We start from the raw sequence: 14,897 nt of genomic DNA, 5'->3' as shown, positions 1-14,897 counted from the left end.
AATTCCAAACTCTTTAAAATGCCCACAATAAAATCAGCGAGTTCCTGCCTCCATCTTCAGTCTTAGGCTTTTTGCCTCTTGGTTTCTGTGTTTCAGCCACATTGGCCTTCTTTGAAAGGTTCTGAATGTACCAAATTCTTTCTGGTCTCAGGGTCTTCACATATACTGTTCCTTCTGCTTAAAATTTTATTTTTTAAAATAAACTTCTTCACACATGAGAAAAAGTATGTAAATCATAAACGTACAACTTGATAAATTATTGTAGAGTGAACATACCTATGTTACCACTACCAGGTTGAGAAATAGAAAATTATCACTAGCTCTTCAGAAGATTCCCTCATGTTCTTTCCCAGTTATTATCTCCACCATGATCTTCAAAGATAATCACTGTCCTCACTTCTTACATCATAGATTAGTTTTATCTGGTTTTCAACTTAACTTAAACGGAAGCATTCAATATGTATTCTGTTGTGTTTGGCTTCTTTCACTCAATGTTATATATGGGAGATCATCCATGTTGTAGCATATGGCAGTAGTTTATTCATTTTCATTGCTATGTAGTATTCCATTATATGAATAGTCCAGTATTTGTTCTGTTGACATTTGCTTTATTTCCAGTTTTTTCTATTATGAGTGACACTAGTATGCACATCCTTGTACATGTCTTTTGGTACACATATCTGCACTTTTCTGTTGGGTATATTCTTGGGAATGGAATTGCTGGGTCATACAGGGTATGTGTATATTGCCTAGAACATTTTTGCCCCACGCCTCATTTGGCTAACTTCCTGTTTATTCTTTAGGTCTCAGCTTAAAGATCACTTCCTCAGGCAGGCAGGCCTCTTAAACCACTACCCTCCCCCAACAAACCATTTTAAATTCAGTCCTACTGTTGCAGTCCGTTGGAACTTCATCATAGTACTTACTAGAATTTATAATTTTGCATTTGTAGGATTTAAAAAATGCCTCTTCCTAATAGAAGGTATTGGGGCACTGACCTTTTTTATTCCCAGAACCTTGTGAGGGTCCTGTTACATGGTAGGCATTCAGTAAATATATGTTGCATGAGTGAGTAAGAGGTTATTTATATTTTGAAATGTTGGCAAGTTTGGAATGTGTAGTTTATCCAGAACATTAATTTTCATAGTTTACTGTCTCTCAGCTGGAATTTTAATTATTATACAAAGTAAACCTTTCCCTTTTAAAATAATTTTTCTCTTTATGTATGATGAAATGGAAAGAGGCTTTACTGCCAGCTAGTTATATGATCTTGGATGAATCACCTAATCTCTAGTCTTTTTCTTCTGAAAATGAGTAGCTTGGACTGCATGATCTCTAGGATTCTCTGACTAGAGGCCCTCTGGTACTACACCAAAGTGCTACCTGCATGCAAATAAGCTGACCACAAACTGCCGTGCATGCAACCACAGGCAAATTGTGATTCTAGGAAGATCGTACTAATTTGTAATCCTGTTTTCACATTCTGATTGACTTTCTTTAGCTTGGTTTTTGTATCAGCTAAAGAAAGATGGTCTATTCCCCATTTAGAAGATTTGAGCCACAGCAGGATGTTGACATTGGATAGCAGGACCTTCACTGGGTAGCTTAATTATTTAGTTTGAATTATTGTAATTCATCACAAGTTAGAGAAATTTACATTTAAATTTAATCCTCAAAATATCACTTAAATTAAAAACAAATGACTTTTAAATTATCTGATGATCTTAGGTAATAAGTTAATTTTGTTTCTTTTCATTCAGATGGTGGAGTTAGCAATTCAGGTGTGATCACCATGTGACCATTATTCCGTGTTTAATAAGCCGCTGTTTTAGGGTCACAGCTCATGAAAATTAAGGAGTCGGTATATGATTATGTTTTTGCCTGAATTTCCATAGTCTGATCTTAGGCTTCATTATTTGCCTTAAATACTGATTTGAGAAAGGAGGATGTAATACCAACAATGCTGAATAATGCCAGTTATGTCATATGACATAGTGCTATAAAAGTAAGTCACTCTAGCAAAGAATGGTGTTGAATACTGTGATAGAGAACAATTAGTTTGTTGAATTTTGATAGGAAACAATTGATATATTTATACTCTGAATGTTTTCTGTAGCCTATAAATAGGTCATCTCTACAGCTTCTGTTTTCATTACTTTCCTCTAGCTGAAATAGGAAATGTTGTAGGTTAGGTGTGCTTTCAGTCATGAATTTGCTTTCAGTTAAAAGAACTTTGAAAACATGCACAGAGCTAAAATAATGAATAAGTTATCCGAGTTAAGTTATAGGATATCACTACCTCCTGGCTTTATGTAGTTTTAAAAGTTTCTTAATCTCTTCTGTGATGAGCAAAGGTGAGCTTATTATTTTCCAAGGATAGTTTCAACAGAGTAGGATATTAAAGCTAAGCTATTTAGAATGAATGAAGGAAAGCATTTATGACAGGGTATAGCAACGTTTATCCTTCCTAGGGTCTGCATTCTGGAATTGCCAAGGCTTTTCCTTTCCCAATTTATTGTATATTTATTACTTGATGAATATATGATAGCTTTGGGAAGAGCGGGCCATGGAGCCATTCTCAAGGTTGTAGGACTTAATTGCTCTCTTCCAAGTTTGTAAAAGTCCCAATGTCCATTGAACTTTTGACTAATACACCTCTGGGCTAGGGTAGTTGGAAGAAAGTACCTCTCTGATCGCTTAGAATTCCTCTCGCCTCTGCTCTCTCACTGGCTGGCCAGCGTTATCTTGTCTTCTCTCTTTTGTGAATTTATCCAGTATGTCAAAGAATGTTGTCAAAATAAATTTTACCATTTTATTTTGGGAGGTATCAAACATTCATCAAAGAAGAGAGAAGATTGTCATTGATTCCCATGTGTCTGTCACCCAGCCTCAAGGATTATTAACTCATGATATTAACTAGTATCAAGGATTATTAACACATTAACTTGGGTTTATCTGTATCTCTTGTCCACTGTCTCCCACTCCCCATTTATTTTGAAGTAAATCTCAAATGTCATTTAATTTCATCCATAAATATTTTTATAGGAATAAATGTTTATGGCACATATTTTATTTTGCTTTTAATTCTATTTTCTGACCTTATTCATATTTATATATTCACTAGGGCTAGAATCACTGGGCCTTCACTTTATCGGTTCTAATGTTGTGAAGATGTGTTAAAAAATATAGCTGTTAATTGTAAATTTATGCTTAAGATAGCTTTGTGTTCTCAGGAAATGTGTGTTGACGTTAGATTGAAGACTAAGAAAAGATCTAAAGCATGATTGAAAGAAAGTGTTGAATGTGACGCGAGAAGAGTTTTCCCTTTTAAAATAAGCTGTTGAGCTAGTTAGGTACCACTGATCCCTGTGGTGTCACAGGAGTAACTTCAGAAGTCAGGTTCACCTTCCTGGGGAGCTACAGAGACACAGCCCTCCTTACCTCAGCCGAGCTGCTGAGGATCTTGATGGGCTCAGAGTTACTCCCCCAACAGTGGTATTCTTGGACACTCATACCTACTTGTGGTTGAAATCAGTAACTTGTAAAAAGAAAGGTTTGTTTTTCCTAACATTTTGTTTGTTTAAAAACACCAACATGAAGAGGAGAAAAAAAATACAAACGTCTCTACAAATAACAGTCTATTCCGCTCATTGAATGCACAGGAGATACCTTGAAAGACGACACTCATACGGAGTGACCTGAGCTTCCTTCTGTATCACCATATCACCTGAACTCTCATTTCTGCTCATTCTTTAGTTTCCTCTGAGCTCTCCACACACCCTGCCATTTATAAACAACACTAGTTAAACCCTGGTTAGCAGTCCTTTAACAATACCTGTATTTCTCACCCTCACCTTCCAACTCCCACCCTCACACCCCACCGCAGACAGCACATTTGAAAATTTCCAGACATTACTATGAAGAATTGTTCAACTTCAATAATGATAGAGCATTCAGATACTATCAATGGTAAGGTAAAATGTTTATCTTTTTATGTATTATTTTAAAACTAACAAAACATTCCCTTTTGTGCTGCAAGCTCTCAATTTATTTTTGTCTATTAGATGAATACTTAACAGCTGCAGTGTTCAAAGTTTCTGTGTTAGGTTGCTATTAGATATAAAGAAATGAGACCTAGTTTCTATTGCGATTAATATACAGGTGTCTGTGGTATAAATCAGAGAGAACAAAGAGATATTCTTCCAGCCAGAGTGATCAGGGACAACTTCAGGAAGAAAGTGGCATCTAGTTAAATTTTGAAAGATGGGTAATATTTGGAAACGCAAAGATGACTAAAGGGTGTTCCAGATGGAAAGAATAATGGGAACAAAGGAAGAGAGGGAAAGGAATGTGGAGCATGTGGAAAGGGCAATGTGGTATTCATTTTGGCCGAAGCATGGGACGCAAGAGGGGAGTATTAAGGGAAAAAGAAAGATGAGGATGGATTGAGTAAAGTATTTACAAATACTGTTTTATGTAAAGGTTATACACATTATTTTAAAGCATTATGGCTTTCTTATTTTAAGTAATCTCTTTATACTGGAGGATTCTCAAATTATTTTCTAGAATAAAATTACCAGAGAAATGGGACAATAATTTAATTAGGTTCCTCCCTCTTACATCATTTCTCATGTTTCTCTATATTTCATGGAGCTCCATAAAATAAGAGTCTTTCTTTTCCCCATTAAAAAAAGTATATGGGGAGGGGATAGCATGGTATTATAAGAGTTTATCTTAGTGACATTTAGAGATAAAAGCTTCTTAATTTAGGAAGATGCACATGTATTTTTAAAATTTAATTTTGCTGATTACATTTAATTTTTTTTAATTTTGAAACAATTTCAACCATACAGAAAAGTTGAAGTTCAGTACAAAGAACTTTTTTTTCTGAACTATTTAAGAGTAAGTTGCTGACATGATGCTCTATCACCCCTAAATACTTTATTACATATTTCTTAGAAAGATGTTCTCCTGCATAACTACAATATAACCATAAAAAAATTACTGTTGATACCTTACTGTTGTCTAATCCTCAGACTCCATTGAAGGTCATCACTTGTCCAACAATGTCTTTCATAGCAAAAGGATCCAGTCCAATTTTATACATTTTATTTAGTTGTCATGTCCCTCTAGTCTCCTTAAATCTGGAAAAATTCCTAAGTCTTTGGCATTTATGACTTTACAGCTTTTGAAAATGAAGGCCAGTTGTTTTGTAGAATGTCCTTCACTTGGGGTTTGTCTTATGGTTCCTCATGCTCAGATTCAGGTTATACATCTTGACAGGAATATTACAGAAGTGGTGCTGTGTTCTTTTCATTGTGTCCTGTCAGGTGGCACTCAGTTTTGACATGTCCCATTACTGTTGGTGTTCACTTTGATTACTTGGGTTAAGGTGGTGTCTGCCAGGTGGCTTTGGCAGACCCTTTTTCCCTTCAGAATTAGTAAATGTTTGGAGGTAAAGTGCATCGAGACTGTGTACTATCCCATTTCTCTTCACACTTTCAATTTATGGGCTTATTCATTGAGTTATAATCTGTTTCTCTTATAATTTATTTTGATGCTCAAATTGTCCCAGATTTCGCCAGTAGAAGCTCCTTCAAGATGGCTTCTGCATTTTTCTCACGTCTGCATTCTCTGAATACACCCTTACTTCCTGGCACAAGAATATGTTTCAGGCTCATTTTATCCCTGCCCTTGCTCTGGAATCAGCCATTTCTCCAAGGAGTCCTAGTTCCTTTTGGTGGAGAATGGTATTAGAAAACAAGATCTGGCTACTAGGTATGCTCATTGCCATTGGTGTATTGCTGATTGCAGGTCGTGTCAATGGATAGAGCTAAGGAGAATATGTAAGTATGTATGTGTGTCTATATATAATTATGCACACTCATTTGTATCTATGTCTGTCTGTCTAGAAAACTGTGAATTGACACTGGTAACTCCAGTTCCTGTCAACACTGCAGTGTCCATTCGAGTTTTCTCTCTTTCCGTGTTTGCATTCCTCTTCTGTGACAATGAGAAACCTGGCTCCCAGGATCCTTGATCATTCCCCTGTATATAACTACTCTCCTATTGCCACTGCAGCCTGCTCCTTCACACGGATGCCTTTCTCATTTCGCTGGGGTTCCAACACCCTGCCCTGGGCTTCCCCCCGGTGCACCCTGCCCTCCCCACCCTTCTCAAGTTCCAGCATACTATGCCAGGCTGCTCTCAACGTCTCTGGGTAGACAACACCCCTGTCACTCCACTCAGACTTCAATTGTCTTGGGCCAGGCTGCCCCTCCCCGCAAGTAGATGCCCTCTTTCCCTCCCTCTGGCTTCATCTCCATGCACAGGGCCATCCTTCTTACTCTACCGGGGCTCCAACAGCCTTCCGAGGACCTTCCTCCGTTCTTCGCCAAACCTCTGAAGCATATGTGGAAAAACAGGAAAACTTACCTACAGTCCTTTAGATAAAAAAGATACATAGGAAGAAAACACTCCATTTTCTCTTAGGAGATTGGAAGTGTCTAGAGTTAAAAATGCTTATGGCTCTGAAATTTCATTCATCCATTCACTGAACATAGAATTATTGAACTCCTCTTGAGTGCCAGGCCCTGAGCAAGGCTGCTGGGGATAGGGCAGTGAACTAGACAAAGCCCCTCCCTCCCGAAGCTGCATTCTCTGACTCTGGCTGTTTAAGCTTTGGCAAGTTGGTAACCTCTCTAAGCCTGTTTCCTTATATGTCAAATGGAAAGAGTAGTAGTTTTGCTCATGGGGTTCTTGTGAAAATTGAATAATTCATGAAAAATCCCTAGCTCCCAGTGTTAGTTACTGTCCTAATCATCATGGAAACAATACACAGGTACCTCAGTTGAAAAACAGTATTTGTCCCTCTAAAAATAATTTTTATGTTTCATTTAATATTTTGAGGAGAAACCAAAAAATTCCTGGCAGGGAAAAATGACATCTCATCTACTCTGAATTACTTTTCCTTTCCTTTAGCATACTTTTATCTAAGAATATACGCTGTTCGTTCAAATTGTGTGCATGTGTGTGTGTCTGTCATGTTTCCTGAGTCTCAGAATATAAGACAAAAGCATCAATAACTAAGCAGCATGACATGTTTGTTTGTCATGTTTGAATCAGGTGACAGTCTAATAGGTGAGTCTTCATTGGGTCTGAGAGACATGATATATTCATATATTTAGAGCACAGTTAACAAAAAGGTAATTATTATGCGTTATTAGAAGAGAACATTTTGTTGCATGGTAATTTAAGTTATAAAATGACTTTGTTTTCTAAGGGAAGATGATGACAATATTAAAAATATTTTTTCTGGGGCTGGCCCCGTGTCTGAGTGGTTAAGTTCGTGCGCTCCGCTGCAGGCGGCCCAGTGTTTCGTTAGTTCGAATCCTGGGCGTGGACATGGCACTGCTCATCGGACCACGCTGAGGCGGCGTCCCACATGCCACAACTAGAAGAACCCACAATGAAGAATACACAACTATGTACCGGGGGTCTTTGGGGAGAAAAAGGAAAAAATAAAAAAATCTTTAAAAAAAAAAAAAATTTTTTTTCTTTTTAACTCTTACTAGCTGCTGGTATTTGAACCCAAATGATTCCTGCTGAAAGTGATACCCCTAATAATTTCTATCTTACTGTGCTAGTGATGGTATTGTAAATGCATATGGTATGTAACTTGTAAAACTCTGGAATATTTCCCCTGGAAGCCATGCCTCTGTCATCAGAGAGATAACAAATCTCTAACCTTGGCTTTTGTGTACCTGTGGAAGTCTTAACGAGGCAGTATTTAGGGGAAGGCAATCCTGTTTTGCTTTATAAAACATAGTTAAAATTTCTGTTGTGATGTTTTACCTTTGTGTTCCTTGTCATTGAATGTTAGGAGTAACTATTCTATAAACATGGTATAATAATAATAATAGGAACTCTAGGAATGCAGAATGAAATAGAAATCTCTGTAACTTTAATGGCTTGGTGAAGTCTTCTCCACTCCCTAATTTCATATGGGGCAGTCTGATAAAGATAAAGGTCCACACCTAATAATAAACCTATTAGAGAATTGTGACAGTGTCAGCTAGTTGAGTGATTGAGTCATTGTCAACCAGCAGAGCACAACTCATTTGAAGGCAGAAGTGGGATAACTAGGAAACAGTGTCAGCATAGATGGTCTGAGAAGAGGTGAAACAGGCAAGGAAAGTGAGAAGGTCTGTAGAACCTTAGAGAAGAATTTCAAGGCAAAGGAAAGATCTCTAGTGCCAAGTACTAAAGAGTATCAGGCAAAGCAGTAGGCTGAGAAGTTAGCCTACCCCCTTTTTTTGTGAAGAAGATTGGCCCTGAGCTAACATCTGTTGCCAGTCTTCCTCTTTTTGCTTGAGGAAGATGTTTCCTGAGCTAACGTCTGTGCCAATCTTCCTCTACTTTGTATATGGGATGCCGCCACAGCGTGGCTGGATGAGGGATGTGTAGGTCTGTACCGGGATGTGAAGTGCACAAACTTAACTACTACACCACTGGCTGGCCCAAAGATAGCCCTTTTGTTAGCAATAGAGATTGGTAGGAAGTGGAAAGGCCATAAGGGTCTGCTTACATGCTTTTCTAATGTGGAACATACCAGTATTGCCAACATGTACTGGAATTCTATGTTGTAGATGAAAGAGGATAGGGAAAAGGGGCTAAGCGTAAGAGATATGAGGTAAACGAGGATTGAACCCATCAGCCAGGAGGTGAGTTGGGGGGGTGTGGTGCGGAGAGTGGAAAAGGGAGAGCAGTAGAGGAGGAAAGAACTGGAAGGGAAAGGACAGAATGAGAAAGAGGATCAGATCTTTCTGGATTTCTAGGCTTTAGAATGTGTTGTCATTTTCCTGTAAGATACTAGCTGTGGCTTATATTTCTTTGGTTCTTTGTCAAATTTTTAATTTGTATTTGCTAAGAAGTAGGAAGGTTTTTCCTGTAAAGCTTCAAGATTTGTTTTTTGTTTTTTTCTCAGTAGAACAACCACAGCAGCCTGCCCTAGGGAAATTATTCCGTGGGTTATGTTTAGCAAGATAACATTAACTTTATGGCAGAAGAAACTGATCAAGACAAAGGCCACACTGAAGATTCCCCTGTTCCTGTGCTAAACTGTGTGGTCAAGGATTGACATTAGTTTCCCTTGTTTAAACGTTACTCAATCTTCTGTGTTTCAAGCATGATTCTAAGTGTCAGGGATAAAAGGAGGAATAGGATAGTTCCTACCCTCAAGGAGCAGGCTGGCTAATGGGAGAGACAAGTGATGAGTATATATAAAATGTTTTGGCATCAAGAAGAAGGAGCACTCTGAAAGAACTGTGCCTGGAGAAGTAAAGAAAGGTTTCCAGAAAGTGACTGTGTGCCTATATTTTTATGTGGTGAAAAGAATTTTGCCAAGAGGCAAAGGTTGGAGTAAAGCCTTGCAGGCAGAAGCTAGATTGTTGTGCAAAGGTGTGAAAGTGAAAGTGTTTGGGCAATGGTGAGAGTTTACTGCGATTAGAGCATAGGATGCTTAGGGTGGGAGAAAGAGGAGAGAAATGAAAAATGAAGCAGAAAAGATATGTTGAGGCCGGATTCTGGAAGATTCCTTGTTAAGGAGTTGGGTGTTGTCCTATAGGGGAAGTCATAACACAGGGTGTTACTGATATTGAGAGTAAGCAAACAGATTAGTGAGACAGAGAAGAAAATTGAAAAGCAACTTCCAAAACGTGAATATTGTTGAAGGTAGTACTTCAGGTCAGTGGGAGAGGATGGATTAATTAATAGATGGTGCTGGAATAATTTGTTAATTCTTTGGAAAGAACACTCAAGTTACCAGTTTGAAAAAATATTTTATGCAATGCATTTATGTTAAGAATATCAGATTTAGATTTAGAAAATTTTGGTTGAAACTCTTTTATAGCTAAATAGAATCTGATGTTTTGGGTTGTTTTTCTTACCCTAAAACTTTTTTTTGTAGCATCTGCAGAAAAAGAGGCAATCAAGGGTACATACTCCAAAGTACTGGATGCTTATGGACTCTTAGGTGTTTTACGATTAAATCTTGGTAAGTTTATTATTAAATATAATTTACTTTTTCATTTCTATTTTTGTAATTTTAAGAATTTGAGAGAGACTACCTATGTATGATTTCAGACTCCATGTTGGAGCTATAAGTGTGGTAACATCTTCTAACCCTTAATTAAGCCAATCTTGGGATAATGTTTCCTGCCCAAAAGGGCATGCTCCATGCTCAGGCTCTGGTGATTTTAAGTTCTAGAGACAGCATCCTGTTTGAACACTTTAAGAAACTGGTATCAGTTGTCCAAGGAGAAAATCAGGGCAGTGACCTTTTCCTTTGCTTTAGTGAATTTAGGAAAAGATGTCCGTGGGAACCACACTGATTTCCCTGGTTTATAGTGGAAAGGACATCTATTTTGTGTTCAGAAGGTCTCAGGTTGAGCCTGCCTCTGCCATTTAATTTCACCATGGGCTGCAAAGTAACCTTTGTGATTACCAGTTAGATTATCTATAATGATGTCACCTTGAAGTGTGGCCCAAGGACTGGTACCATTCCATGAACTGTTTTGTTATTGGTCTGTGATAAGGAGCTTGCGCCATCATGCAAATCAACACATGGCTTCTTCCTTCATTGATAAAGTCTTACTATGGGAAAAAAAAAAAATGTCAGCTATACCAAACTGTGAACTTGATGTAGTTGATTCCCATTCTGGAACACACACCTTTTCTCATTGTGAACTGGTGACAGTTCATGGAACATACTTTGAGGAGCACTGGTCCATAAAATGGAGATTTGCCATTTGTTATGAATTTATCACATGTGAAGATATGGGCCTAGGTGTCTAACTAATACTGTCTTAGGTAATCCTCATGGCCCAGAGAGATTTGTTTTAATCCCCTTTCATAAGGGAGGATATCTCAGGTTGTTTTAATCCTATTTCATAAGGGAGAATATCTCAGATGGCTATGTTAACACACTGAAGTTCTTACAGATAATAAGTAGTGGAGCTGATATTCAGGGCCACTTCTGCCTACGTCCAAATCTTTGCTCAAAGTACACCACTGCTGAATTCTACCTTCATACTAATTTCATAGGATTTTTGTCAAAATTAGATGGACTAAATCTCTATGAATTTTTCTAAACTAAATTGCTTTATAAATTGTTACCAGGGACTTTTTGCCCCATTTGGTCATCATCAGCTCATGTTTACATATCATTTCTCCAACTTTACCATTTACAAAGAACTCTTACATTCATTGTCTTATCTGAACTTCCTAACGATCAAACAAATAGAGGAAAGGTAGGGAAGATAACACATGCATTTTTTTATTTGGTAAATTTTCTATAGCCTCATATTAAATAGAGGAACTGTGTCATAAATGTGAGATTATTCTGTTAATGTTTAAATGTTTCGTTATACTAAATGTATGTAAACAAGGATTTTTTTCAACTTTTGCCAAAATCTAGTTATGAACTTAAACATGTCCCTGATAAGTTTAAAATAACCACAATGTCAGATTTAAAAAGATGGAGACACAGAAGAAAGTTGAAAGGAACTTTGAATAGCTTGAGAAACATTGGGACTTTTCATCCAATTAAATCTTTGTTTTTTGCAGGTGATACTATGTTACATTATCTGGTCCTAGTCACTGGATGTATGTCTGTTGGAAAAATTCAAGAATCTGAAGTTTTCCGAGTTACTTCCACTGAATTTATATCACTACGAATTGATTCTTCAGATGAGGACCGCATTTCAGAAGTGCGAAAAGTTTTGAATTCAGGAAACTTTTATTTTGCATGGTCTGCATCTGGAGTCAGTTTAGATCTGAGTCTTAATGCACACCGTAGCATGCAAGAACACACAACTGATAATAGATTTTTCTGGTGAGTTGTGTTACATTTTTTCCCTTTGTCATCATGTGCTGTGCAGTAGCTTGGTGATTTGGGGCATAGTAGGTTTAATAGTTATTTTTGGAGACACGGAGTTGGGCATTGCTGATTGAGCACACCACTCTTGCCTGCTCCAGAATGCTCTGCAGAGCATAGCAGGCATCCACTCTCAGTTTATTGACGTTGTCCTGTGTCATGAAATCCACTTACTGTCCTTGATCTAGACTGACCTTTCATTTCAAAAATGTATTTAAAATGTTTATTTGAAAATTAGGAATGAATTCGTTGTAAGAGAATTACATTACTCATATTTACTATTCTTACTTTTGAGATCTTGTCTCTGGCAGTATTGCCTTTCTAAGCCAACGTTCCCTTATCATTTTTAATTTTAAGGTTGTTAAGTAGATGATCTTGGTTTAAGAGCAACAGACTATGGAGTAGTAGTATACTAGGATAAAGTGTAGTATTATAATAAAATAAGGCTTAAGTAGGTAAGTGTGATCTATTTCACGATTGTGCATAAATGTGCTATATTCTAAGTATGCACAAATGGTAAGCAGAACACATGACTAGACTTAGTGTTGCTTTATTGGAGCAGACCATATTTCTAGTATAGTTGTTCTCTTGTCCACAATCAGTGTTGGTGTTGACTTTTTTCCTTAATACAATGTACAAATTATGTTTTATTATATTTACATATGTTCTAAGGCCAAAGTCCAGAACTGTCTGCTCTCAGCGTCCCTCAGTAGTTCAGATTCAAGATATTCCCTCGTATATTTTCTCTCCCTCCCAATTGGCCGGCTACCTGTATAACCTTGGAGTAGCACTTTCAGTTCTGACCTTTTTGCCCTGGGTGTCAGAGGGCTCAAGGTCAGCAACAGCGTTAGGCTAGGAAACTAACCTGAGAGCAACAGCTTGGTCACCCTCTAGCTCACATGGAATTGTCTTGGCCCAGAGTAGTGACATGTGGGAGAAGGGAGGGCAGAATGAAAAAAGGTTGTAGAGCATTGTAGTCAGAAACTTGGAGCCTGGCAAGGGAGTAGACGATGGTGGGGGGCGGGGAGGGGAGGTTGTGATTCGGATGAGTGGATATGGAGTCCTGTCTGCTCATGTCAACCCTACACTTTTTCTGAGGGAAGAGACATTAACGTCCCTGAAAAAGGTAAAGGTGTTGCAGCTGGGCTTAGGGCAACTGTCCTTACCGTTTTTTTCCCTCCTCATTCGTACTCCAGATTCCTTAGCTTGAGAGAGCAAAGCTTTCCTGCCATAATTAGAAGTCCAAGCAGGTGCTGATGCATTGCCTAAATGGTCAGCAATCAAGTGTAATTACTAAGTGTAATGAGTAGGAATAATTCATCTCATTCCATTCAATTAAGGGTGGAAGTAGGAGCAAATTTAGGTACAGATTGAAGGAGTTTATCCAGCAGGAGGCAGATTGAACAAAGGGAAGGCTAAAACACCGCTGGTGAATTTTGCTCATTTTAAAATTTTGCAATTTTGCTAGGTATTGGCATTCTTTATTTTTTTAATTTATTTTTTGTTTTATTGAGGTTGTAATAGTTTATAACATTGTGAAATTTCAGTTGTACATTGTTATTTGTCAGTCACTGTATATAAGTGCCCCTTTACCCCTTGTCTTGTTACTGTTCTCAGAGGATGGCTTTCAGTTTTTCCCAGTTGAGTACAATGTTGGCTGTGGGTCTGTCATATATGGCCTTTGTTATGTTGAGGTAGTTTCCTTCTATATACCTATTTTATTGAGAGTTTTTATTATAAATGGATGTTGGATCTTGTCAAATGCTTTATCTGCGTCTATTGAGATGCCATGTGATTTTTATTCCTCATTTTCTTAATGTGGTGTATCACATTGATTGCTTTGTGAATGTTGAACCATCCCTGCATTCTTGGTATAAATACCACTTGATAATGGTGTATGATCCTTTTAATGGATTGCTGTATTCAGTTTGCCAATATTTTGTTGAGGATTTCTGCATCTATGTTCATCAGCGATATTGGCCTGTAATTTTCCTTCTTTGTGTTGTTCTTGTCTAGCTTTGGGATCAAGGTGATGTTGGCCTCATAAAATGTATAAGGAAGTGTTCTGTCTTCTTCAATTTTTTGGAATAGTTTGAGAAGAATAGGTACTAAATCTTCCTTGAATGTTTGGTAGAATTCTCCAGAGAAGCCATCTCGTCCTGGACTTTTATTTTTTGGGAGGTTTTTGATTACTATTTCAGTCTGTTTACTTATGATTAGTCTATTCAGATTCTCTATTTCTTCTTGGTTCAGTTTTGGGAGGTTGTATGAGTCTAAGAATTTATTCATTTCTTCTAGATTGTCCAGTTTGTTGGCGTATAGTTTTTCATAGTATTCTGTTATAATCCTCTGTATTGCTGTGGTATCTCTTGTAATTTCTCCTCTTTCAGTTCTAATTTTATTTATTGGAGCCTTCTCTCTTTTTTTCTTAGTCTGGCTAAGGGTTTGTCAATTTTGTTTATCGTCTCAAAGAACTAGTTCTTTGTTTCATTGATCCTTTTTACTGTTTTCTTGGTTTCAATTTAATTTATTTCTGCTCTAATGTTTATTATTTCCCTCCTTCTGCTGACTTTGGGCTTTGTTTCTTCTTCTTCTTTTTATTTTTTTTTTGAGGAAGATTAGCCCTGAGCTAACTACTGCCAGTCTTCCTCTTTTTGCTGAGGAAGCCTGGCCCTGAGCTAACATCTGTGCCCATCTTCCCCTACTTTATATGTGCGATGCCTACCACAGCATGGCGTGCCAAGCGGTGACATGTCCACACCCGGGATCCGAACCAGTGAACCCCGGGCCGCTGAGAAGCGGAACGTGTGAACTTAACTGCTGCGGCACCGGGCCGGCTCCCTATTCTTCTTCTTCTAGTCTGTTAGGTGTAGTTTAAGATTGCTTATTTGGGATTTTTCTTGTTTGTTAAGGTGGACCTGTATTGCTATGAATTTCTCTCTTAGGACCACTTTTGCTGCAT

The 14,897-nt window shown here is 37.8% G+C and overlaps 1 protein-coding gene across 37 annotated transcripts in view; it reads left to right on the top strand.

Moving 5' to 3' along the window:
• Positions 1 to 14,897, top strand: part of SYNJ1 (synaptojanin 1) — an 87,757-nt gene that overhangs the window by 11,314 nt on the left and 61,546 nt on the right. For all 37 annotated transcript variants that reach the window (XM_014827588.3, XM_014827586.3, XM_070488786.1 and 34 more), the window contains exons 3-4: positions 9,968 to 10,054; positions 11,626 to 11,893. In XM_014827588.3, the coding sequence (XP_014683074.3) occupies positions 9,968 to 10,054; positions 11,626 to 11,893 (355 nt within the window). The remainder of the gene's footprint in view (positions 1 to 9,967; positions 10,055 to 11,625; positions 11,894 to 14,897) is intronic.

Source organism: Equus asinus, chromosome 18 (assembly GCF_041296235.1).
Source record: "Equus asinus isolate D_3611 breed Donkey chromosome 18, EquAss-T2T_v2, whole genome shotgun sequence".
In the NCBI taxonomy this organism is placed as follows: Eukaryota; Metazoa; Chordata; class Mammalia; order Perissodactyla; family Equidae; genus Equus; species Equus asinus.
Note: the sequence above shows the minus strand (reverse complement) of the source record. Positions and strands in the feature narration are given on the sequence as shown.